General features: G+C 41.0%; 1 protein-coding gene and 1 pseudogene across 10 annotated transcripts in view; one reads left to right on the top strand and one right to left on the bottom strand.

The window, feature by feature from the left end:
- RAD51B (RAD51 paralog B) overlaps positions 1–25,228 on the bottom strand; it is a 915,086-nt gene that overhangs the window by 308,619 nt on the left and 581,239 nt on the right. For all 9 annotated transcript variants that reach the window (XM_030812482.1, XM_003263604.2, XM_030812462.1 and 6 more), the window contains one exon: positions 11,364–11,467. In XM_030812482.1, the coding sequence (XP_030668342.1) occupies positions 11,364–11,467 (104 nt within the window). The remainder of the gene's footprint in view (positions 1–11,363; positions 11,468–25,228) is intronic.
- On the top strand, positions 726–1,299 carry LOC101176074 (annotated as a pseudogene). The gene has a single exon (XR_177814.3). The product of XR_177814.3 is annotated as a peptidyl-prolyl cis-trans isomerase A pseudogene (transcript).

Below are 25,228 nucleotides of genomic sequence, written 5' to 3'. Positions count from 1 at the left end.
AAAAAACCTCGGCTTCAAGCATTCTAAGACAGTTGCCACGAGCCACTGGCTGATTTAAAAATCCAGGGAAGCTTGGGGGCAGGGAGGGGACAACAAGGTAAGGTGAAGGTTACGGGAAGGAAGGAGTGACTATGTCAACTTTGCAGTAACTGAAAATTCCAAATTATTTACAGCGGGCAGAAATCAGGAAAGCTCAATGATTTGTATTACATTTGAAAATTAATCACCCATGAGATAATGTGTAGCATATCATAAAATGTTATGGTAACATAATCAGACTAACATAAATTCAAACAGAATGCTAGAGACTTATTTGATTCATTTCTCCTCAAACCTCCACAATGTAAACCTTTTGTCTGCTTCCCATTCCACTACCCCTAATTTTTTTTTTTTTTTTTTTTGAGAAATTGTCTCGCCATGTCACCCAGGCTGGAGTGCAGTGGCGCAATCTTGGCTCACTGCAACTTCCACCTCCCAGGTTCAAGCAGTTCCCTGCCTCAGCCTCCCAAGTAGCTGGGATTACAGGTGTCTGCCACCACACTCGGCTAATTTTTGTATTTTTAGTAGAGATGGGGTTTCACCATCTTGGCCAGGCTGGGCTCAAACTCCTGACCTCATGATCCACCTGCCTCAGCCTCCCAAAGTGCTGGGATTACAGGCGTGAGCCACCGCACCCAGCTTCCTCTACCCCTAATTTTATAAGCTATTAAGAATTTGGGCGCTTTGCAGATGCCGCCACCGAGGAAAACCGTGTACTATTAGCCATGGTCAACCCCACCGTGTTCTTCGACATTGCCGTCAACGGCGAGCCCTTGGGCTGCATCTCCTTCGAGCTGTTTGCAGACAAGGTCCCAAAGACAGCAGAAAATTTTTGTGCTCTGAGCACTGGAGAGAAAGGATTTTGTTATAAGGGTTCCTGCTTTCACAGAATTATTCCAGGGTTTATGTGTCAGGGTGGTGACTTCACACGCCATAATGGCACTGGTGGCAAGTCCATCTATAGGGAGAAATTTGAAGATGAGAACTTCATCCTAAGGCATACAGGTCCTGGCATCTTGTCCGTGGCAAATGCTAGACCAACACAAATGGTTCCCAGTTTTTCATCTGCACTGCCAAGACTGAGTAGCTGGATGGCAAGCATGTGGTCTTTGGCAAAGTGAAAGAAGGCATGAGTATTGTGGAGCACTCTGGGTCCAGGAATGGCAAGACCAACAAGAAGATCACCATTGCTGACTGTGGACAACACGAATAAGTTTGACTTGTGTTTTATCTTAACCACCAGACCATTCCTTCCGTAGCTCAGGAGAGCATCCCTCCACCCCATTTGCTCGCAGTATCCTAGAATCTTTGTGCTCTCGGCTGCAGTTCCCTTTGGGTTCCATGTTTTCCTTGTTCCCTCCCATGCCTAGCTGGATTGCAGAGTTAAGTTTACGATCATGAAATAAAAACTAAATAAAAAAAAAAAAGAATTTGGAAGGGCCTGAGGTCCCCCCACTCCACTCATTGCACCCATCAGTGACATCAAGAAAGGACTGGAAATGAAAACTAGCATTGTACCATGCTGTGCACCTCACAGCCACAGCTACCCCAGGAGAGAAGCAGAGGCCACGGGCTCAGGTGGTGTAGCATCTCACAGTAGGGATACTCCCCCAGCAACAGCAGCCAGAAGACGAATGCTCCAAGCTGGACCTGCTTTGGCCACATGTGTGATAAGCTTTCAAATCTCACACACATAGGCAGAAGAAGAGGCATTTCAGAACCACAGGCAAATGCCAGGAGTATTTCAAAGTCAAATAATGCCTAGAGCAAGAGAAAAAAAGCAAGAAGAAGCTCCTCATCTCCTTGCTTTCATGTTCCTCCCCCAGGGTGGGAGGTGCTATTCTAATACATAACTCACTAAGTTTTACATGTAAACCAAATGACATTCTAGGTCTAATCACCGTTCAGGAAAGTCAGAGAGGAAGATAATAAGGACCATTCATTGCAACCCAGCAGAATCGTCACCAAGTCAAGGCCTCCTTTTCCAGAACCTCATTTTATTCCTAAATTAAAACAGTGATAACTGTCAGAAGCATTTGAACCAGAGTGACTCCGTCTTGAAAACATGCTGTAAAAATAAGGCTGAGACCTATTGATCTGTATTCCCAGGAAGTTAGGCATTCCAAGTCACAGCATGAGATAGGAGGTCAGAAAAGAAATAGGTCACAAAGACACTGCTGATAAAGCAGGTTGCAGTAAAGAAGTTGGCCAAAGCCCACCAATCCAAGATGACGATGAACATGATCTCTGGTGTCCTGCTCATTATACGCTAATTATAATGCATTAGCATGTTAAAAGACATTTCCACCAACATCGTGATGGTTTACAAATGCCATGACAACATCAGGAAGTTACTGTACATGGTCTAAAAAGGGGAGGAACCCTCAGTTCTGGGAATTGCCCACCTCTTTACGGGAAAACTCATGAATAATCCGCCTCTTGTTTAGCATATAATAAAAAAAAAACCATAAAAATAGCGAGCCAGCAGCTCTTGGGGTTGCTCTGCCGTGGAGTAGCCATACTTTATTCCTTTACTTTCTTAATAAACTTGCTTTCACTTTACTCTATGAACTCTGGCACAGAGTAGACTCTTTATGGACTCACCCCAAATTCCTTCTTGCCTGAGGTCCAAGAACCCTCTCTTGGGGTCTGGATTGGGATCCCTTTCTGATAACACAACCATCACCTTACATCTCAGAGCACATAGTACAGGAAAAAGAACTGAGGGTCTGGAACAATACAAACTTGGTTTCAAATATTGATGCTGTCACTGAATACGAGTTATGTTATTAGCTAAGTTCTTCTATTTGTAAAAATAGAGATGATCAGATCTATGCTAAAGGGTTATTGGAGGAATTGATGGAAATAAAACACAAAGGGTCAAAAATGATCCCTGCAAACTCATAGGTACTCAGTAAAGGCTAACTCCTTTCCATCACTAGAAAATAAAGGGAATTTAAATTAGTATCACCTGGTGCACAGGAACCAAGCAAGGATGCTGTCCATTATCAACTATGGGACCCTGGGATGGCAGGAAATGGGTTCCCGCACAGGCTGCTGCCTGCCCTCAGCCACTCTTCCTCCCTCTGTCCTGCCCTCCTTTATCAAAATAAAGATTGATTGACTCAAAAATGTGATAACCAAAAAGCTTCTCCCATGCTCGCAAGATCAGACAAAGTTGGTTCTCCCATTGCACACCTTTAGCCTATGAAGATGGGGACTAGGAAGCCAGGATTTAAGGGGGACGTCCATGAGCAGAAATGGCCGTCTGTAGGAGAGCAGTAGCATAGCTAGCCCTTTGGCTGGATGTTGTCTATAAGGAAAGTCACTTGACTGGGGAGTTCATGTTCACTGTGAAGTTTAACTTGGAAAAAGTCACACATTCAGATTTCGGCTCAAGAATTTAAAAGATGACTTTTATCTTGTAATTGATTGCAATGTGGGGTGAGATGGTGCTTAAATTTTTTTTTTTTTTCCTGCACAGTTCTTTAGGATCTCTTTATAAACCACTGAAAGTCATGACAGATATAAATATATCACCTGCAAACCCAACAATTTGATTGGGTTTGGGGACTTTTTTGCCTAGAATCTATCTACTAAAAGTCACCAGAGTAAAGTGAAAATAATAACACATTCAGAATTGAAAGAATTGAATTTCTGTTCTATTTCTGCTACCTACTAGTTGTGTGACCCTGAATAAATTAGTTAATATCAATTGCTTACCGCCATCTGTAAAACAAAGGGGCTAGAATGGAGTACGAGACTGAAGAACACCCATGTAAGAATCACCCAAAGTGCTTGCTAAAAACCCCAGATCCTAGGCTTGGCATTGCCCTCACTGAATCCAGCACTAGGGATGGGGCCTGGGATCTTCATTGTTCACAAACACCTGGGATTTTTAAATTTACTGTACTTGAGACTCACTGGAGAAGATGATCTCTAGACTGTATCTCAGACGGGCACTGTCATATTCTAAATGCTTTTTGTTCTAGTGAAAGTGCTGATTCATTTGTAAATCAGTTCATAGTTTAGGCAGGTATTGAACCCTTCTTTCCTTTTTACTTTCCCTAGCCAGTGAGGTTGCCCATTTTCTTCTCACTCACAGCGAACCAGCTAAGGCTAAAATACAACATCCTGTCCAATCTTCATTCTCAAATGAGCCAAAGAAACTTCAAGGTCCTTGACTTTCAGGGCAGCGCCTTGTCCAAGAGATCTCATAGCTGTTTCCGATGTTGTTTCCCAACTGAAAATATTTTTCTTCCCAAGCCAGACAACAGGGTCTTCAATTTGGTTCCAAAGCCCTGTGTCTCTTCTACTTCCTGCAACTGCTCAGATTTCTCTAGAAATCTCTTGCCCAGGTATTTGGCCTAGTTTACTTAGCAAGTTAGAGCAGGCAGGGTCACTGCACAAGGGGAATTGGTACCAGACAAACAGCATATAAAAATAAAATAAGTCAGAGCTAGAGGAGAACAACAGAGGTGATAAAATGCTAGTGAAATGAGTGGCTCATTAAAGGGTAAACCACGTACATGCTCTGTAAGAGGACCAGTTATTTGTCCCGTGATGGTCGGAGCTCAAGCACCTCAAAGAGAGAAGGACGGACATGTGCTAAGTCTGCCATAAAAAGAAATGTTTTCAGTTTAAATATATTAATACATGTTTTCTTTCTCCTAGATATGTCCTTTCTACTTTTTGGTGTTAAAGTGCCTTTACCTTTTTGAAATGGTGGTAACGGTTAATTTTATAACTATATTTGATAAAAAATGATCTTTAAAACATCATGGTGGTTCTCTCACCCTTGCTTTGTTTTTATTTTATTTGGCTTAAAATCTCCTAGGAAAGACTGATTCTCCCCCTCAGCAAAGGTACATGGTCTATCGTGGTCAAAGCATGGGAAAGGGGACCCTTCATCTCCAGCATGGGAGTCTTTGTACCTGTGTATTTTCAGTTGGCAATTTCCAACGGAACCCTCTTAAGAGAAAGTTCTCTCTACTTGAGCTCATTCAGAAATAGTGATTTCTTGGATACACTGACTTTTTTCAAAGGGAGCCCCATGGTTTGCTTGTTTGTTTGTGGGTGGTAGGAAAGATACAGGTATTCTTATCTCAAATGTGGAGATGGAAATGGGAGATGTCCACTTGGGTGTCTGTGTTGCCCTTTCTCAGTCCCTGCACTGTGAGTAGCAGCTCATTGTATTCATACACTGGGACCGCACACTTTCCGTAGGATTTCCTCAGATTTTAATACATTTGCCTAGTGCCTAGTGCCAATACATTGCCTGAAAAAAGGGATTCTTTGAATGCCACCATTCTGGGTTCCCCTTTTATTTATTTCCCCAATCCACTTAATACCTGTTAGAGCACTTCTGTTGGAAGAGTGTGGGCAGGGGCTTGGATTTCACACTTGAGCAGCTCTGGAAAGGGAGGAGACACTTATACCCAAGACAATGTACTTGACTGGATTTTATGTTCCCTTTGCTATTTCTGTAGGTATTTATGCTTAAAAAGAGTTTTCATCTACCCCTGCAGCACAGCCGAACTTCTCCTCTGGCGGGATCTAGTCACACACACACATACTCACATAATTCTCCTTGCCTAAAAACAGCAGATGAGCTGGAGTAGAAAACAAGAGAACAAGTACAGTGACCTGGAACCATGCCACCAAGGGAGAGAGGTTCCTTTTGAGTTAGGGCAACTAAGTCTGAATCCTTCTTTGGAGGAATCTAGGAGTAGGGAGATATACAACTATGACTTACATCAGGTAAAACATCATCCTCAATGTCTTTCTTTGGGTGAATACGAATATAAGCCTGACATGCTGCCCCAAATCTACCCTTTAGCTTATCTGGGAAAAAAATGCATCAACTTTTCTTTAGTTTTTCAGTCTTTCATTAAGCCTGTCCAACTACAGAGAGGAGAAGTTAAGACTTGTAGAAGACAGCAACAAAGATTTCCTACCCTCCTCATGCTATCTGGTCCCTGAAAGCAGCTGCAGACCCCTTCTCTCCCTCAGCATGGGTCTGTGTTTAGGGTTCTGGCTTGCTTACACAAAGGCTATCCCATAAGATTCCAGGGGAAGCCTGACTCCCATCCTCCCATAGACTCCAGCAGGCTGGTTCTGCAAAAAGTATTCCTATCTTCAGTATTCTTACAGTATTTCTATTTAGGTATCTGCTTATAATTGCAAGGTTTGATGCTAAGATTTTAAACTGACAATTACTAACATTTTAAAGGAATGGTTAAATTGTAAAACTCAATTTCTATGCGGAAGAATGATTCTAAATAAGCAGTCCTTCATCCTTCAAGACTGGGTTCACGAGTAGCTACAGGGAGTGCGTTTCTTTTTCTTGCTTTCTCTCTCTCTTTCAAAATAAATGTATCTACTGTGTAAGTGTCAAGCACTGCCCTTACATTTGAGGGTATGCAGATAAATTCAGTTACAGATCTCAAGGGGCTCATAATTCAGGGCTCAGAAGTCTAAGAATAGAGACAAGGGCCAGGTGCAAGTGTGGGCCAGAGGGAAGAGGGACGGATCACAGCTGGTGTCAGGGAAGTCTTCACAGTGATGATATTTGAGTCTTCGAAAATATAAAATAGACACTGAGAATCCTATCACCAGAAAGGAAACACTGAATATTTCCAAGATTCAAAGAAATACTTCCAAGATGCAATACTTCTAAGATGCAAAACGAGGACTTTGAGAAAAGCCTACAGATTCAAGTGTGGATCAGCAGCTTGAGTGATATTGGTTCTGTCAACAATTTACTAGGTACTTTAGGCTCGCCCCTCAAGCATCCCATAATTTCAGGGTGCCTCCTAAATAGAAATGAAAATATTATTAGAAAGTTCATTTAAATAAACCTCCTATATGAAAAAAAGACCTCTTTCCAATTTGTTGAAATAAGAGAGTCATAATAATTATTTCATCAAGGGGGTGTGAGGCTTAGTCAGGATTCATTTACTTTGTTACTCTTTCTAGGGCACTTGAAAATTTATACAATCCCATTTGTAGTTTGTAAGACCAGACTTCATGAGGATTTGAGGAGAAATTGTATAAATGTGAATGTTTTTATCGAGTTTTTCTTCCTTCTATCAAGTATAACCAGCCTTACTTTAGCTTTTCCAGCCCTCGCTAGAAGGCACTTGGTAATGGCAAGAGTTTCCCAAGTGAAGGCCTCGGCCACTCCTCTCTGCATGCTCTGCCTCATTAATGGCTAGAGAACCTTCCTTAGTGGCAGGACCCCCCATCTCCTCTAGACTTACTTCATTCACTGTGCTCTTACTGCAAGTCTGGTTTACATGCTTATCTGTTTCCTCAAGTAGATTGTGAACAACCAGAGGGTATCAACCATCTCTTAACTGTTTTTTTTTTTTTTTTATCTCCAGCGCAACTAGTTACACAGTGACTAGCAGAGAAGAGGTGATTAAATAAAGGTTTGTCAAACGAATGAGCGCCCAAACCCTCCGCTCTTGTTACAAGGCAAAACCCAGCCCGTGCCCTCTGATGATGCAGCCTATCCTGCTGTTCTTCAGCTGCGGCTCACTCTACCCCAGCACCTCCCCTTTCTGACTACCTGAATTTTATCTATTATTTAAGGCAGAGGTTTCCAACCTTGGCTGCGCATTAGAATCACATGGGGGAGCTTTACAAATAAAATAAGCACTGATGCTCAGCTCTACTGGCAGAGATTTTGATTTAACTGGTCAGGGTGGGGCATTGGCATTGGTATAAATGCTCCTGTGATGAGCCTTAAGTGCAGCCAGGTTTGAGAACCACTGATTTTTTTTTTTTTTTTTTTTTTTTTTTTTTTGAGACAGAGTCTTGCTCTGTCACCCAGGCTTGAGCGCAGTGGCACAATCTCTACTCACTGTAACCTTTGCCTCCTGGGTTCAAGTGATTCTCCTACCTCAGCCTCCTGAGTAGCTGGGACTACAGGTATGTGCCACCATGCCTGGCTATTTTTTTTTTCTTTTTTTGTATTTTTAGTAGAGATGGGGTTTTACCACGTTGGTCAGGCTGGTCTCGAACTCCTGACCTGAGGCGATTCACCCACCTTGGCCTCCCAAAAGTGCTGGGATTACAGGCATGAGCCACTGCGTCCTGCCGAGAATCACTGATTTTAAGGTAATACTGAAGTCTCACCTTTTCCTGAAAAGACTTAATATGTCTCTGATGATGTTACCTTCCTTTAGATTCAAAGCAGTTACTGTTTTAACTACTCATTAGACAACAAATCAAACACTGCCTTGTGACAGTACCTCAGTATTAGTTTGTTTGGACCTTGAGGGCAGGAACTAGTCCTCTACTTCTTTATATTCCCATACAATGCACAGGGTAGACCAAAACATATTTTTGATGGTTTAAAACAACAACAACTACAAAAAGTAGGAGAGGCCATTTTAGTTCTACTCTAAGAACATGTCTTTGGTAAGAATAAAAACGTTGCAAAAAGGGTGGGGCAGGATTGAAGCAGAGTAGGAAAAGAGTAAATAAAAGTCAAATGGAAAAAAAGCTAAATTAGTCCAGAAGAAAATGTTTTCCAGCTTTTTAAGAGAGTTTTTGCAAACACTGAAGCAGAATAAGCAAGAAAATTAACTTGGCTTGTGGCCCTGATAAGGAGATTTCTTTCTCGGTTATAAAATTTTGTAAAGTTTCCAGGGTGTAAAGAAAATAATCAGCCAGGGAGGACTCCTTCCCTCAGACAACACAATTCAGCTCTTGGGTTAATCGGCTTGAAGGTCTGCTCAGCTTGACCTGACCCCCTTCCAGGCCTGTGATCTGAAACTAAGCCTCACATTCAAGAGCCCTGGTGTAGAGCTCAATGTCATAGAAACGGGATAAAACATAATCCTCATCCCATAACCTTGATCCCTGGGTGCAGTGGCCTCTGCTTGGGCATTGAAAAAAAATCCTAAAAAACAAAAAACTATACCTGTTATCTTCTCTAAGTGGCTAGTGTCCCAGAGGTCTTACTACCCTAGAATTATCCAGGCACGTTCTGCTACTAAATGGTGTTATAAGAAAGTACTACTTCGTGCACTTACCTTAAAGGTTAGCTTTCAAGTACTGCTTTGTGTACATACCCAGAAAAGCCTTCGCTTCTATGGCTTCTAGGGTTTTTCATAAAATAAGACCACAGGAAAGACTCAGGGAATCACTAAGCACACCCTCTGCTAAGGCAAGATAAGGTAACTAGACAGAGACATGTTTTTTCTATATCAAACTTTATTCTAGTTATTAGGTCACAAATTTAACAACTGGTCCCAAAAGGCATGCATATTTCTATAGATTAATTAAATGTATGTTCTTTGCCTGGGTTGGCCATTTTAACACTGGCCATATTTTACATTAATTTCTAATTATTGTTTGAAAACATGATTCCAAGGCATTTAAGTCTGCTCCTTATTGATTAGTAATGATAGTAACAAGTTGTCTTTTGTAAATTAAGATAACAAGACTGACCCATCTAGGGAGTTGATGAACTGTCACCGATCCATCTACACTTTGCTCCTGGTTCTTATGACCACTGGCCTGCATTTGACCTTATCAGCCAAAAGCCAAGAGCCACCAACATCCTCCAGTCACCAAAGAGACATAAAAAAAATAGCATTTGTCCTACCAGCTACTTCCTGTTGACACTGACTGGTTAATTTAGTGAAACAAAAGAAAAATAGAAAAATAAAAATATGGCTCTAACTTCTTTATTCACTTATAAATTCTAACTGGAATCAGTAAAACTAGGATTTGGGAGCCTTGAATCCATGATACCATATATAATAGAAGAAATCATAAATTCCGTGTGTTACAGTAAGAATGGCTTCTAAAATCTAAAACCTAAAACAGAGATAAACTCCAAGTTTTCAAGGAGTGGGATCAAGGATCCATGAAAACGAATGACTCAACATCAATTCACAAGGAATTTTGCTTCCTCTGATAAAGTTTACATAGGCGTGTTCGACAATCCTTAATGATATCCCTGAAAGCTGCAACACAGCTATTTAACATGATTTACTACCAAAGGTCATTAGATTCTCCAGGAATATTTTGGAATGTGTTCCACTAAAAAGAGAAATAATAGCTTCAGAACCTAGGATACCAGACTCTTCGGGGAAAAGGTGCCATTGAGATAATGAGCATTCCAGGGCCTGAAAACTCAAGAATGTTTCCCTGAATAGAAACAAGCAGCTCTATCTTCTCAGGACATGGCTGACTTGATCACCAAGCTGGAATATTATTTACATAGTCCAAAGCAAACCAAGAAGAATTCTCTGGTTTGGAAAATTATGTCTAGAACAGGCAATAGCTCATGCCTGTTTTTGATGATTCCTGCTTCCTTGAAAAAGAGCCAGTTTACCTAACGCAGGTAAAGGCAACAACACCTTTTCTGCCATTTTCTCCAGAAAGGATCACCAGTGTGACATTTCATGCCTCTGTATCTGAATAGCCTGGATTTGATATATATTTAGCAAGCTGGGCAAATCTGGCTTCTGAATTCTGTCCTATCCAAAAAATCAAAATAATCGCCCGTCTTCTTCTTCCTCCTGCTTTTAGGAGAAACTAGATTGAATCTGGTCACACAGCAGGATAAAGTTGAGGTTAGTCATTAGGAAAAAGAATTTTTTTATTATGAAACATTTTACCAAAGCTTTACCAAAGAGGTCAGACAGTGGTGCGCTTTTCTTTGGAATGAAGAATGAAGAGAGAAGACGTGAAAGGAGGTAGAAAGTAAACTTTCTGGATGTAAGGGAAGGATTCTCAATCTTGGCCAGGATAGAAACCACAAATAGGGAACTCTGAGAAAGTCATCAACCATTTGGAGGTCTCTCTAGCATCATTCAGCACTTTACACTACAGGTGTATGTGTTAATATAAAAGTACCTAGTATCTGGGGAATAATTTATTCACCTGGCAGCATCTGCTGGCCTAAGATTTTCAAAGTACACAGACTTCAAGAAAAAGCATCGTCATTATTTAATTCATATACAAATTATCTAGTCCTCAACAAATACAATCTAAGTGAAATGATCATTTAGAGACAGAGAATTGGATACCCTTAGAGGTGTGGTCCTTGGTCACTTACAAATATCAGAGAAATGCTGACTCTGTGGGATCAATTCTTATGTTTTTTTCCTGTGTGTGACCTGTCTCCCCACTTTATTATAACTGCTGTTGGGACAAGCAGAAATGCTGGTTTATTTATGCCCTACTAGCTGTTGCTGGCCCAGGACAGACAATGTGGCCAGCATTTTCAGAAGACGCTCAGATTGCTCAGTACATCTCATTCCCCGACCTTCATAGTCAGAGAACACTGTCAAAGCACCCACCTGTCTTCTCTCTGAATCAAGGTACTGGAGGATCAGCCGGGTATTCACACTGTGACTCCATGTATTTCCTAGTGCGGCTATCACACAGCTGGATCCAGAAGTGCCTGAAATGAAATGGTAAAAGCATGCTTTCAGATGCCCTTTCTTGAGACGGCATTTCACATGAAGTCCAGACATTACTCATTGCCAGTAGTCCAGAGAGTACTTGGGGGCTCAGTTCATTACCACAGAACTTGAGGAATTAGTGAAGTAGGAGAGGGGTTAAGGAATATGAGACTAAAAACCAGCAGGGGTTTCCGTCAGCCTTGGTGAAAGTGACCACCACTGGGCCAAATAATAACAGCGTTATATATCAAAAAGAGGTTGCATTGCAAGACAGCTCAGAGCCATTTCTACTAGTAAATCTAGCCATTCAATATCCAAGGCATAATGCTACTCCACAGAATAAGAACCAGTTATGAAATAGTCTTAGTTTAATAGAGTTGTCAGACATTTTTAGCTTGAAAAGAGTCTTAACTCAATTTTCCTTATCAATATAGAAATGGTGGCATATACATGTAAAATTCCCTGGTCCTCTCACCCGCCCGTATACACACACCCAAAAAAGGAATCTGGAAGATCTCAACATTTCATAGGTAAGCTGTTTTAGACATCCCTGTTCCAAGAGAAACATTCCTTTACCTTCTAAGACTTTCCCTTAAGGAGGAGGGTCTGAAGTAAACTTTATCTGAGTTCCTAGCCTCCTCCAAGTTGCAACTTACATCTCCAAAGCTTTACTGACCCTTCTTGACATCAGCATGAGAAAACCCTTTCTGCTCCCTACCTACTCCTTCCCCCTTGAAGGCAAGCCAACAAGTCCTGCTGCATAGACGCCAGCTCCCACTATCACGTCCAGCACATCCCAAGGCCTCCTCCGAACCCCTGTGCCCTGTGCCCGAGGCCTCCTCTGAAACCCTGTGCCCTGTGCCCAAGGCCTCCTCTGAACCCACTTTGGCCCTGGGCCATGACAGGAATCCTAACCTTAGGAGGGCACAGTTGGACATTTAGTGTGCCTTGTAGCCTCCAGATATGATCTTTTTTCTATGAGGAGACTACATACAGGTTGAAGTCCACCGAATTAGCTAAAACAAAATGAGGCCTCGAGTGTGTCATCTGTTGTCCCCTTACTACATCATCTAATTTGTACGCCTCAGTGTGGAGTAGGAATTGGTCTTTTTTTTCCAGGGCAGACACCTTTCAGGGTGGTCTACTAACTGCACATGGCCTTAAGCACTTGGGCCCAAATGCTGTAACAGACAAATGTAGTTCAGTGGTTCTTGACTGGAGGGTGATTTTATTGGCAATGTCTAACTCGCAGTGTTACTGGCATCTAGAGGGTAGAGGCTGGTGATACTGCTAACCATTTTATAATGCATAGGACAGCATCCTACGACAAAGAATTATCCAGCCCAAAATATAGCAGTGCTGAAGTTGAGAACCCTTGGGTCAGATAACACCAACCATATATATATATATATATTTCCTGGTTCAAGCAGGAACAGGAATGAATGAGATGGAAATCAATAACCAAGGTCTCAACAAGCCTGGGGATATCAGATTGAAAGAGAATTTAGTGTAAGAAAGAATAAAATTTGGGGTAACCTCAGTTCATCATGTACACAATTCAAAACATGAACAAATTAATGTAAAAACAAATAATCTAGATTGTTCCGATCTGATCACATCATTCCCCTACTTAAAACGCCTTCAGTAGTCCTTCATGCCTGAGATTAAATACTATCTCCTAAACAAGGCACTCTGAGCACTTTGTCAGCTGCCTCTGCATCTCTCTCTGGCTTCACCTCTCTCAGCCCCCTCACTGGATGGTCTCCCATGACCTCCTGACTTCCCTGGCCTCATCCTCCTTGACCTCTTGTCAGCAGTTGATAAAGCTTCCCCCTTCCTTGGCATCCAATCTACTGGCCTCTTCTGCTTCTCCTTTTACCATGTTGATTACTCCTTTCCTTTCTCTGCCTTTGTTTTCTCTTTCTTCTTAGTTGTGGGTGGACCTTAGGGAGTGGGGAATGACCACATTTTTTCTTGTCTAATACCAAATGCTTTCAGTATCCAGGAAAATAATGTGCATTAGTAAAGAGGCCAGGTGCTTGCATATTAACATGTAGAAATTATTTACCCCCACTAAGAGATATAGTCTTTACCATTTTTCTTGAAATTCACAACCCTCTCAGTCTAACTTTTCATTTTCCCCTTTTTGATAGAAATAGACTTATAGAAAAATATTTTCTACTCTAAGAAAACCAACACTGCAAGGGCAATAGCAACTACATTTGCATTTTAGAAAAACAGCTCTATTGAGATAATTTGCTATCATACTTCCTCCGATTTCAAGTGTACAGTTCAGCGGCTTTTTCTATATTCACAGAGATGTTCAGCCATCACCACAATTAACTTTAGAACATTTCAAACCCCTAAAAAGAAACCCCACACCCACAATCCATCAGTCCCCAACACCCCATTCCCTGCCCACCTCCAGCTCTTGGCAACCATTGGCCTGTTTTTTTTTTTCTCTATAGATTTAGTAACTGACTTTCAATTACAGCCTTAGGAGATGAGGGGAAGTGGTGAGTACTGTGGTGAGTTCGAGAATTCATCCAGGATCTCAAGGGGGCGGTCTCTGTTCAGCTCTAGCTGTTGTCATGTGGCAATGTGAGTTCATAGTTAGTCACATCTTATTTATTTATTTATTTTAAAATTGTAAAACACTTATAATCACATCTTTTGATTTTTAAAAATCATAGTGATATGATTTTTTAATTGCATGAAGTGCAATTTTGATTTTTAAAACGGAAGCCAGAAATCAATGCTTTAAGTATAATTTCCTGATTTTAAAATGTTGGTTCAGTATTTACACTTTTAAAAACACACAAATAAACATGCTTTTGAGCCAGATATGCCTCATTCCCATTAAGCTTGCAGTGTCTGCTCTACATGTCATGGCTCCACTTTGAAAAGGATGAGAGCCCATTTGACAAGGTGGATGGTTTCTACGCCTTTGTCACAACCTTTGGCTTGTCTCAACACTTGTCTTCCACTTTTAACCACAAGAACTGCAAGCCTACATCATAAATTTTAGCACTGCAAATTCAGTATCATCAAAGCAAGCTCATATTTTCCCATATAAATCTACTCCTCCATCTCTGTTCCTTCCTTTGACCCTCCAGTAAATCTGGTTTAAAAACTCAGCTCCATTTTCAAAATGTTTCCTTCTCTCATGCTTCTCACTTGCAATAAATTGAGAGGTCTTACTGATTTAACTGTAAAATCCTACCTATATCCATCCATTCATTTCTCCTACCTCACCCTTAGATCCATTCCTAACTCTCCATTCCTCCTAACTCAACCTTAGACCCACATTAGCTTTCACCTGGTGTGACTGCTTTAGTTGCCTGTTGTCTGTGCTGCTGTCACTTTCTCCCTACTAAAGCCATCCTCTGTTTTACTATCTGATTAACCTCCTCCAAGCACATACCTAAGCACACCACCCTCCCATTTGCAACCAGCAGGCTCAAAACCTTTCAGTGGCTCCCAAGTGCCTTCAGAGAATTCTAAATTCCTAACACTGGCATTCAAGGACTTTCTACCCTGTGCCCACCTGCCCTTCCAGACTTCTTCCCCCTGCTCCATTTCCCACATCTGTGTTCCTACTTAATCACGTATTTCCCATGTCCCTCCCTCACCTGGAACTCCCCTATGTTCACATGTCCCAAATCTACTCTGCCTTCAATGCTACTTCCTATGTGCCAATTTCTCTAATCTTCACAGAAATAATGTCTTCCTCCTGTAAACTTCTATAATACTTTATTTTACTGTCTCATATTACAATCATTTTCTACCTGTGGTATATTATTTGTGTGCTTTTCTTATCATCTTTAATACAGTCATGCTCTGCATAATGATGTTTCAGCAAATGACAGACTGCAAATATGACAGTGGCCCCATAACATTATCATGCAGCTGATAAATTCCTATCACCTAGTGATGTCACAGCAGTGGTAACATCATAGCACAATGCATACTCGCGTGCTTGTGGTGATGCAGGGTAAATAAACCTACTATAATGTCAGCTGTATAAAAGTATAGCACATACAATTATGTATAGTACATAATACTTGATCTCATTATAGTATATGTATTTACTATACTTTTTATCAATATTTTAGAGTCTATTCTACTTATAATAACCAGTTTAGTAAATACAAAAACCAGTTATGTAGTTACTACACTTTTATGTATTTACTATATTTTTTATCATATCTATATTGATGTATTTACTATATATACTTTTATGTAGTTTATGTATTTACTATACTTTCAATGTATTTACTATACTTTTATGTATTATCTATTTACTATACTTTTAATCATGATTTTAGAGTATATTCTACTTATTTTAAGAAGTTAACTGTAAAACAGCCTCAGGCAGATCCTTCAGGAGGTATTGCAGAAGAAGGCATTGTTATCGTAGGAGATGACAGCTTCACGCGTATTATTGCCCCTGAAGACTTTCCAGTGAGACAAGATGGGGGGTGGAAGACAGTGATATTGATGATATTGATCCTGTGTAGTCCTAGGCTAATGTGTGTGTCTGTGTCTTAATTTTTAACAAAAACGTTTAAAAAGGTAAAAAAAATCTAAAAAACAGAAATAAGCTTGTGGAATAAGGATATAAAGAACATGTTTTTGAACAGCTACGCAATGTTTGTATTTTCAGTTATGTTACTGCAAGATCAAAAAGTTAAAAAAATTAAAACATTTATAAAGTAAAAAAGTGATAGTAATCAAAGGTTAATTTATTACTGAAAAAAGAAAAATGTCTCTATCAATGAATGTAGCCTAAGGATATGGGGTTTGTGAAGTCTACTGTAGTGTACAGCAGTGTCCTAGGCCTTCATGTTCACTCATCAGTAGGTGCACTCACCAACGGACCCAGAGCAACTCCAGTCCTATAAGCTCCAGTCATAGTAAGTGCCCTACACAGGTGTACCATTTTTAATCCTTTTACCATTTTTATTGTACCTTTTCTGTTTAGATGTGTTTAGACACACAAATACTTACTATTGTGTTCCAATTGCCTATAGTATTCAGTACAGCAGCATGCTGAATGGGTCTGTAGACTAGGAGCAATGGGCTATACCATATAGCCTGGGTTTGTAGTAGGCTATACCATCTCAGTTTGTGTAAATACATTCCATGATGTTCACACAATGTCAAAATTGCTTAATGATGCATTTCTCAGAACCCATCTCCATTGTTAAGTGACGTATGACTGTATATTATAAAGAGGCCAAACCCACGACCGATGTATGTCAGCATGCCTGAGTTACTTAACACAAGGTCTGAGACACAGAGGATGCTTATAATACTGACTAAATGACTAATTAAAAAGTTATTTCCACTAAATTTTGAATCATATTGTATCATTGTTTTGGCAGCAGATTTACATCCTTAATTCTATCTTGCTTAGCTAAAATTAATAGGTTTACATTTTTCAAGTAAACTCTAGAAGTTAGTTGCTTAGATGCCTGCTAAGTGATGGGATCAAGGGAGGCTGAGCTCTAAAGTCTGTCAAGAAAAAGCTACATGTGAATAATTAGGAGTTGCTAGTTAAGCACTCAAACTTCTTTCTTTTTTCTTTTTTTTTTTTTTTGGTGATAAACCGTAGGAGTTTCTTAGGTCTAAAGGAAGACACAGGATGTCTTCAGAGATTGGAGCCACATTTGGGCCAGGAGCAACTATTTAAAGGACTCCACGTCGCTAAACCAATAAGAATAGTATAAAAAAGTACCCATGTATTTGGTTGTTTTCTGGACAGGTAAACCCAAGTCTTAAGTAAGGGCCATGAGTACAGATGACCACAGAAAAGTTTCCAAAGGAAACCCTGAGTGAGCAAGCTTGACTGTAGTCTACTATAGACTTTAAAAATATCCATTTGTATTTTTAGGAGGGCTTACAAACATTAATCCACCATAAAAGTAATAACGGTAAGGCCTTGAAAGTTAATGATAATGAAAGGCAATTTTTAAATTTTTTTTTGAGACAGGGTCTCCCTTGTTGCCCAGGCTGGAATGCAGTAGTATGACCATAGCTCACTGTAACCTTGAATTCCCATGCTCAAGCAATCCTCCCACCTCAGCCTACCGAGTAGCTGGGACCACAGGCACATGCTACCACGATTGGCTAACTTATTTTTATTTTTTTGTAGGGACAGAGTCTCACTATGTTGCCCAAGGTGGAAAGGCAATATTTTTTAAGGTACTATGTGCTAGGTATTATGTAAGCTTGAATCTTGTTGAGCTTCATATCTTAGTTACATCTTTTTTGATCCTTACAACAATCCTATGAAATGAGTAATATTAACATCCCTATTGACAGAATGAGGCTATGAGAAACTAAGTCACTCCAGTTCACATGGTTAGTTACTGACACAGCCAGGGTTAGAAACCAGGCCAACTGAGTCTTAACCACTACTCCAATTAGCTTTCTCTGGGCTTATCATGTCTCTCATATCAAATAACGTGTTATTCTGCCAGCCCACAAGGGCCTTGAGAGCTCAAAGGCCCATCTCTGGGAGGACACTGATGGAAGTGTGTCATGAGGATCTTATCACTCATCTGAGCTCTGCATGTCACTCAGGCTCCATACCCGGCTTCCTCTGTTCTGATGTACAGTGATAACCCAGGGCAAGAGGTTTCCAGAAAGACAGCATATATTCTGGCTCAGCAAGTTACTTAATCTCACTCAACTGGCCCAGCAGCTGGATTCATGCAAGTCAGGTGGCCTGGAACTGACCCTCTCTGGTTGTAGAATTAAAAATCTGGCAAGGATTGGAAAGATAGTTCACTTAATAGGGCCTCAAGTATAGGAAAGCAATTGAAGGGCGATTGCAGTGATAGGATCACTTGAGAGAGGGAGGTAGGGAAACTCTAAGTTACTATAAAGCTGTGACCTTATTTTACTAGAAAACTTAGTGGTCTCTTATGTCTTTTGACTTTCAAGCATTCCTGTGAGAGGGCTGGCATAAATGATTGTTAATGCTGTTGATGGGAAATTTAAAGTAGGAGGAATCTGCCTACTGGCTTTTAAGAAAAGGTGATTTCCTGCGAGATGACCTAATTGGTTAGGAAACAGATAAGTGAACCTACTCTATGTTCACTTTAAGAGGAAGTTCTAAAAATTGAGGTGCTCACTCCCTCTTCTCTCCTTTTTGATGACTGTGATAGACTTGCCAAAGCAGTATAACTTCATTGTCTGGAATTTGGTTAATTCCAATGCAAATACAAAAATCAAATACTTGAACAGAGCTTTAAAAATATTTTCATTTTTGAGGATTTTCATTGTTATGGGATTGAGCCTGTAGAAGTCTCTGTGTAAGCTACATAGAGCAAATCTAATCTATTCACACTGAAGTCAGGGCTCTATAAAAGACTGTGGGAACATTCATCCTCCACTCTCTCAGAGACTCTTTTAGGTAAGTCAAAGCATGTTCTCTTTCTGTGATTGCTAACCCATCTGTAAAATGTGAATAATAATTCTGGCCTCCAGGCAACCAGAGGTTCTTGGTGACCCTTAGATGAAGATACTTGATATGTATAAGTGACAGGAACAATGATGATCAAACACTGAAGATGAAATTCTAGGGAGGAAAGAAGTTTAATCATTATCTCCTGCATTTTTTATTCTGTTAACAATGAGGCAAGATAGTAAATCTTAGTTGCAAAGTGGTTAAAACACATGATTTGGATTCTGGAATATCTTTCATGACTATCTTTTGGATCCAATTCCTTACTCATTTGGTGTGGGAGTTGGTTATGAAGACGAATTTCTCACAGGGCAAGGAACTGTCTCTCTGCTCTGTATACATGGGGTGTAGCCCTCGTGCAATCAGACTGGAGGAGGATAACCAGGTTGCTATGTAGCCTTGATTTCCAAAAAGGTGATGGGCTTCTGGTACCAACCCGTGTCAGTATTTAGAAGAGGCCTGTTGGAAAGCTCTTAATGAGAAAGCTCCTTCTCTGAAAACATTTCAATTTATGACTCCTGTGCTAAGCATTTCTAGGAGATCAAACTGAATCTCTAGTGCATAACAGAAAAGCGTTTGCCCTGCAGCGAAAGGGTCAACTTTAAAAGAATGCTTTTCCATGTTAGAAAAAAAAAAGTCAAAAAAACAAAGCAATGACTCCCAAAATAGGAACAGAGGGGAAGGAAAAGTTCATGGCCTTAGCGGACTGGACATTCTGGATATTTGGTCCCTCCAGTCCCTGCAGATGAAAGCCCATTTATTTAGAGTAGAAAGAGGAAATTAAAAAAAATAAAGGAATAACAATACCTACAAATGTTTTCAGGATTGAAATAAATCCAGGGAAGAAGATGGTATGTTACCACTGGAACTGCATTCTTGTTCTTATCCCTTGTCCTCACGTCCTGAAGCACATTCCATGTAATGCATGATAGCCTGTGGCCAGCTGCTGGCTAGAAGGCAGGACCCTGCAGTTCTATTTCTGACTCCGTCTGGGCTTTTGATGAGACCAGGTGGGAGAAGGAGAGTAGTGTAACAAAGAACCTCAGAGTAGGCCTTGGTAATGAGCAGTTACCTAACTGCACTAAGCCTCAGTTTCCTCATCCATGACAAGAAGGGGTAAATGACCTCAAAAGTTCCTGCCTTATTAAAAAACTTTGAGTCTTTGGTATTTTGATGATATGAATGAGTTCCTCATTGAGAACCTCACTTGTTCCAGGAAGTTTGAGAATGCGCCACTCCATGCGCTGTCTTTGAATCGCTGTGCCCTACCCAGCACCCGTTTATGCTTGAAAAGAGCACAGGGAACAGGCATGGGTTCTTTTGCTGATAGCAGATTTCTCTCCAGACTAGAGATTTTCTTAGTCTACCCTACTTAGTAAGACTTTATGATGGGTAAACCTGTGCTGACCAGTGGCCAAGTCCCAGCAAACACAACTTCATAGTAACAAAGCTTCAAGACGGGAGTCTGAGTGCGAGACTAGGGATCAGAAGGATTCAATTCATTCATTCAATTCATCATCCATTCAATTCAGCTTCTCATGTTTAAAACTAGGCCCCTGGCACTTGCTGAGCATGGTTCTTTATTGGATCATCCATTTGAACTGGGGAAGGGACTGAGAATCTTGGTAACCTCTCTTGGCAGGTCATCAGTTCTTGTTCCATACAATGCAGAATTTCAGCAACAAAAGGTGAAGAGGATGAGTAAGTTATTAAAGCAGGGAAACTGCCTATAATAGGCTATTTTTAGAATAAAGATTCAAGATGACCTACAAGCTCTGTGAGACCACAGGACAAAGGTGTCAAAGAAAAGAGACTGGGATAGGCTCAGACATTTATCTTCCAGCAAAATTAATTTCCTTGGGGGCTTGTGGTTCACTAACTGAATCTGTGAACCAGCTGTATTTAGGGTGCATTCTACTTCCTTGGGTCTCTAAAATTGACAATGGTCTATAGGTCAGGTTCCAACGGAAGTGATATTTCTGACCTAGCTCTATAAATAGAGCACTGGAAAAAACCCATCAGCTGCAATGGCTCAGGGACCACACGCTATCTATTAAGTAAGCAACCGCAGTATTTGTGCTACCATTTTAGATAAGAAAAAATATATCTTTTGTTATTTATAATCTTCTGAGCTTTGAGATTCTCAAAATACTTTAAAGCTATTAGTTGTCTTTCAGATTTATAAATACAGGATCTGAGGCATAAAACTATGTAATAACTGCTTCAACTAATATCATCTACCCACCGAGGAAGGCATTTGGCTGGTAAAGAATGGGCTGCTTCACTTTAGTAAAGCAGAACATTTCATTCCTGATGTCTCTTGGCTGGAGGTGAAAGGCGTGAATGCAGTCCAGAGGCTTTACTTGCACAACATACCTAGGCTGATCCAAGTCTCAGCAAAACTCGTTACTGAGAAAGGTAAGAAATGTGAAGCAGAAGACAGGAAGAAGTGAGGCAATCAGAACCTCTGGAATGCAAGAGTTAGGGATGGATCCTCCATAGCACAAGGTAGGGCAAAAGCGGGGGTGAGCCATCCACTAGGCTAGAGACTGGTATGCACCAGCACAAATCACTCAACAACTCCACTGGCTCATGGATAGGGAGAAAATACCTTCAGTTTCCCAGCGTCTTAACAAAATACTTTAAGTTCTTATCCAACCAGGACATTTTTGAATATGAAATGGGGACATTTTAATAGTTATACTGGGATAAAACTGAGCTTGCCCTGATAAACTGAGCTTGCCCTGAGAAAACCAAGACATACGTTATCCTACAGAGATACTATGTAGGAACTGTCCAGAATCACAGTGAGCACGCTCACTTTATACGAAAAGCTTCAGTCTGGAAGTAGGGGATGCTGTACTAGGCTTCTCTGCTGTGTCTGCAGTGTCAATCATCAAGGTCTCAAAGATGGCAAGGAAAACAATAGTAGGCATAAGAAGAACAGAACTAGATTGTCTGAATAAAAAGAAGCAATCTCCTCCCATCAGTAGGCCAATTCTCCAGGAGGCCAAGCCCCTGAACCTTTTCTCCAATACAGCTTTCCTCTTGCTACCTTCTACTTAAGGAAAGAAAAAAAAAATCCTGAATGGTGACTTGTAGTTATATCTCTTGACCTTTGTGAATAAGTTTTTAATTAAAAATAAATGCACACATTACAGAAAACACATATTACCCTTAAGTAAATACTAGCAAAATAAAACAAAGAAAACAAAAACCTAACCATTTAAAGAAATCTGTGGCACTTTCTCTTTAAATTTAGCTTCATTCAAGACAAGCCAGAAAGATGCTTGCATAAAATATGGGTTTTTTCCCCTACAATGTGTTCTATCTGCTCACCATGAAATCCTCAGACCACACCTTTCAGCTGTCCTGGTATGAGCTTTGCTTTCCTGCTCCCATTGTAGAGTCAGAGGCAGCAAGAGGATAACAGAGTTGAATTCTAATAAGTCTTGTGTATTATACGTGGTCACCATCTCATTTTTTGACCACTTGATATTTGTTTCAGGTGGCACTGGCTGAGGCAGAATGAATACAGCTGCTGATTCTGATCTCACACTGGGTATATCCCTGAATGCTGGAAAAAACATCACCCTTAGAAGTGTGCGTTCAGCCAGCTGCCTTTGGAGAGAGCTGGGAAGGGTGCAAAGTGGCATGTCCTTTACCAGTCACTCTTTCTGGGTAAGATTCAAACTATAGTGAAGTAACATTTGGTTGCTTTACATATCCAACGAAGTACTCTGGGACAAGGAGAAAGCCAGGTGGCCACCCACTTGACTAAACAGCAAGGGGACACACTAGCAGTCATGTGGTTTGCCTTCAGGAAATCAGCTCACAAGGCAAACCCAGGACTGGGAGAGGGTCCTTTGCCCATGCATTAGCTTGTGAAGAATCAGGACTGGGTAAGCCTGCTGTTGCTTCAGGCCCACTTTGGATCACTGGCTCTTTGCAAGCAGTAAGAACAGAAGAGAAAAGAAATATGATTTGTTTATTAGGAAATATGTTCTTGAAGAAAAATTTTTCTGGGAGAACATCAATGGCTTTAAAAACCATTAATGCAAAAAGACATTTCAACTAAAATGCCATGTCTAATCCTGGACTGCATCTTGGAAAAAACTGCCATAGAGTACATTATTGGGACACCTAGCAAAGTTTGAATATTGCCAGTATATTAGATAATAGTATTGTATCAATACTAATTTCCTGGGTGAGATCATTGTACTGTGGTTATGTAAGAGAAGTTCTTGTTCTTAAGAAATAAATGCTGAAGTATTTGGGGATGAAAGGATATGATATCTGTAACTTGCCCTCAGATGGTTTAGCAAACATAATTATAATAAGTTAACAATATTATAAAATAAATTGGTAACTAACATACAAGAGATAAAAACAAATGAGGCAAAAGGTTAAAAATCAGGTAAAGGGCCGGGCATGGGGGCTCACGCCTGTAATCCCAGCACTTTGGGAGGCCAAGGCGGGTGGATCATGAGGTCAGGAGATTGAGGCCATCCTGGCTAACACAGTGAAACCCTGTCTCTACCAAAACTACAAAAAATTAGCCAGGCATTGTGGCGGGCGCCTGTAGTCCCAGCTACTCGGGAGGCTGAGGCAGGAGAATGGTGTGAACCCGGGAGGCGGAGTTTGCAGCAAGCCAAGATTGCACCACTGCACTCCAGCCTGGGCGACAGAGCAAGACTCCATCTCAAAACAAACAAACAAACAAACAAACAAACAAACAAAATCAGGTAAAGGGTATATGGGGAGTTCAATATACTTTTCTTGGAACTTTTCTGTAGGTTTGAACTCTCCTTCCCCCCAAAAATATTATTGGGAAAATGTAGGTTGGCCTTCCCTGAGAGATTACTTGGTCATTGATATAAAATCAAGACATGGGATTGGATCTCTGGAGAAATTACTAGGGCATTCATATGTTTCTAAACATCAGAATCATCTGTTAACTTTTTAAAATGCAGAATCTAGGCCCCATCCCAAACCTGATGAATCAGAATCTCTGGAGGTGATGCCCAAGAGTCCATATTTTCAAAAACCTCTCTCAGATGATCCTAATATATGCTAACATTTGAAAAAAATCATGTATTAGGCATTTGCTGTTTTGCCTGCAATTACAGACTCCTCAGATCCCGCAGACAGTCCACGTACCATCATGCATGCATTTGTATTAGAAAATCTCCACCTAGTATCTTGTGATGTGGCTCTGGGTCCTTTTAATCTCAGAAGACATCATTCTGGAGAATGCCCTTTAGCCAGTTTTTAAGACTGACTTAATCCCCCACCCTGCTTCCCAAGAGGAATAGAGAGAAGAGATGTAAATACCCTTTAGAACTGCCATAATTCATCTGCTTGGAGCTGTTGTCTGAGGACACACCCAAAATACTAATTCAGAGAGGCTTGGTAGGAGGGGCAGCTGATAGCCTAGGCATGAAACAGGCCAGGGCTGGTTACCTGGCCCAGGTCCTCACTCAGAAACCCTCGTTAAGGCACCGCCTCAGTCATGCTCCTTGACCTGCATTGCTTCAAGACACCAAACAAGGGTCAGCTTTCAGAGTTCACACTCTCCTGTGTTTCCTCAGTGACAGCAGGAACAGAGTGCAAGTAGGGGAGCAAAAAGAATCAAGTGAGACAAGACAGAAATGCTGAGGTGCTTTGAAAACTCCGGAGTGCCTAAGTGCATCTGATGAATTTGACTTAAAGTGCTTCGTTTGATCCCACAACATGGATACAATACTTATTCCCATTTCAGAGGCAGAGAAGTGACTTGACCACCAAAATTCACCTGGTCAGAGGGAAAGCTGGGCCCCGGCCCAGGCCTTCTCCAGCTTTAGCTGTCCCAGCCGCCTGCCACCTGGCACTGGAGAGCATGTCATGGTGGAGAATGCTTTCAATTATCACCTTGCCCAGAGTGTGAGGATTTATGGTTATGCTTTCCTCCCTCCCCATCTCCATCAGCCTCTTTGGGAAGCAGAGGATCCTGATAGGAATCAGCATATGTTCCTGCGTGGGAGGGAATGGAATGCTGGCCTCACATAAGTTTGTTGCCCTCAAGGCTCTGAGAAGGGGGTGGGGGAAGAAGTAAAATGTTGACATTTGGTGGAGGCAATCCCAGTGTCCTTTGCTCCCAGAGTTTTAGACAAGAACCCGAAGGTTTTTGTTTCCCACACTGGTAAATTCACTCTGGCTGCCGAGTTCCTTCAATGCAGCATGCTTCCTTGGCCATCTGGACCCGGCTTTCTGAGGCAAGGCTGAGGGAAACTGCTGCACTTCTCCT

The sequence above is a fragment of the Nomascus leucogenys genome, chromosome 1a (assembly GCF_006542625.1).
Source record: "Nomascus leucogenys isolate Asia chromosome 1a, Asia_NLE_v1, whole genome shotgun sequence".
Taxonomy (NCBI): Eukaryota; Metazoa; Chordata; class Mammalia; order Primates; family Hylobatidae; genus Nomascus; species Nomascus leucogenys.
This window is presented reverse-complemented; position numbering and strand designations above follow the sequence as displayed.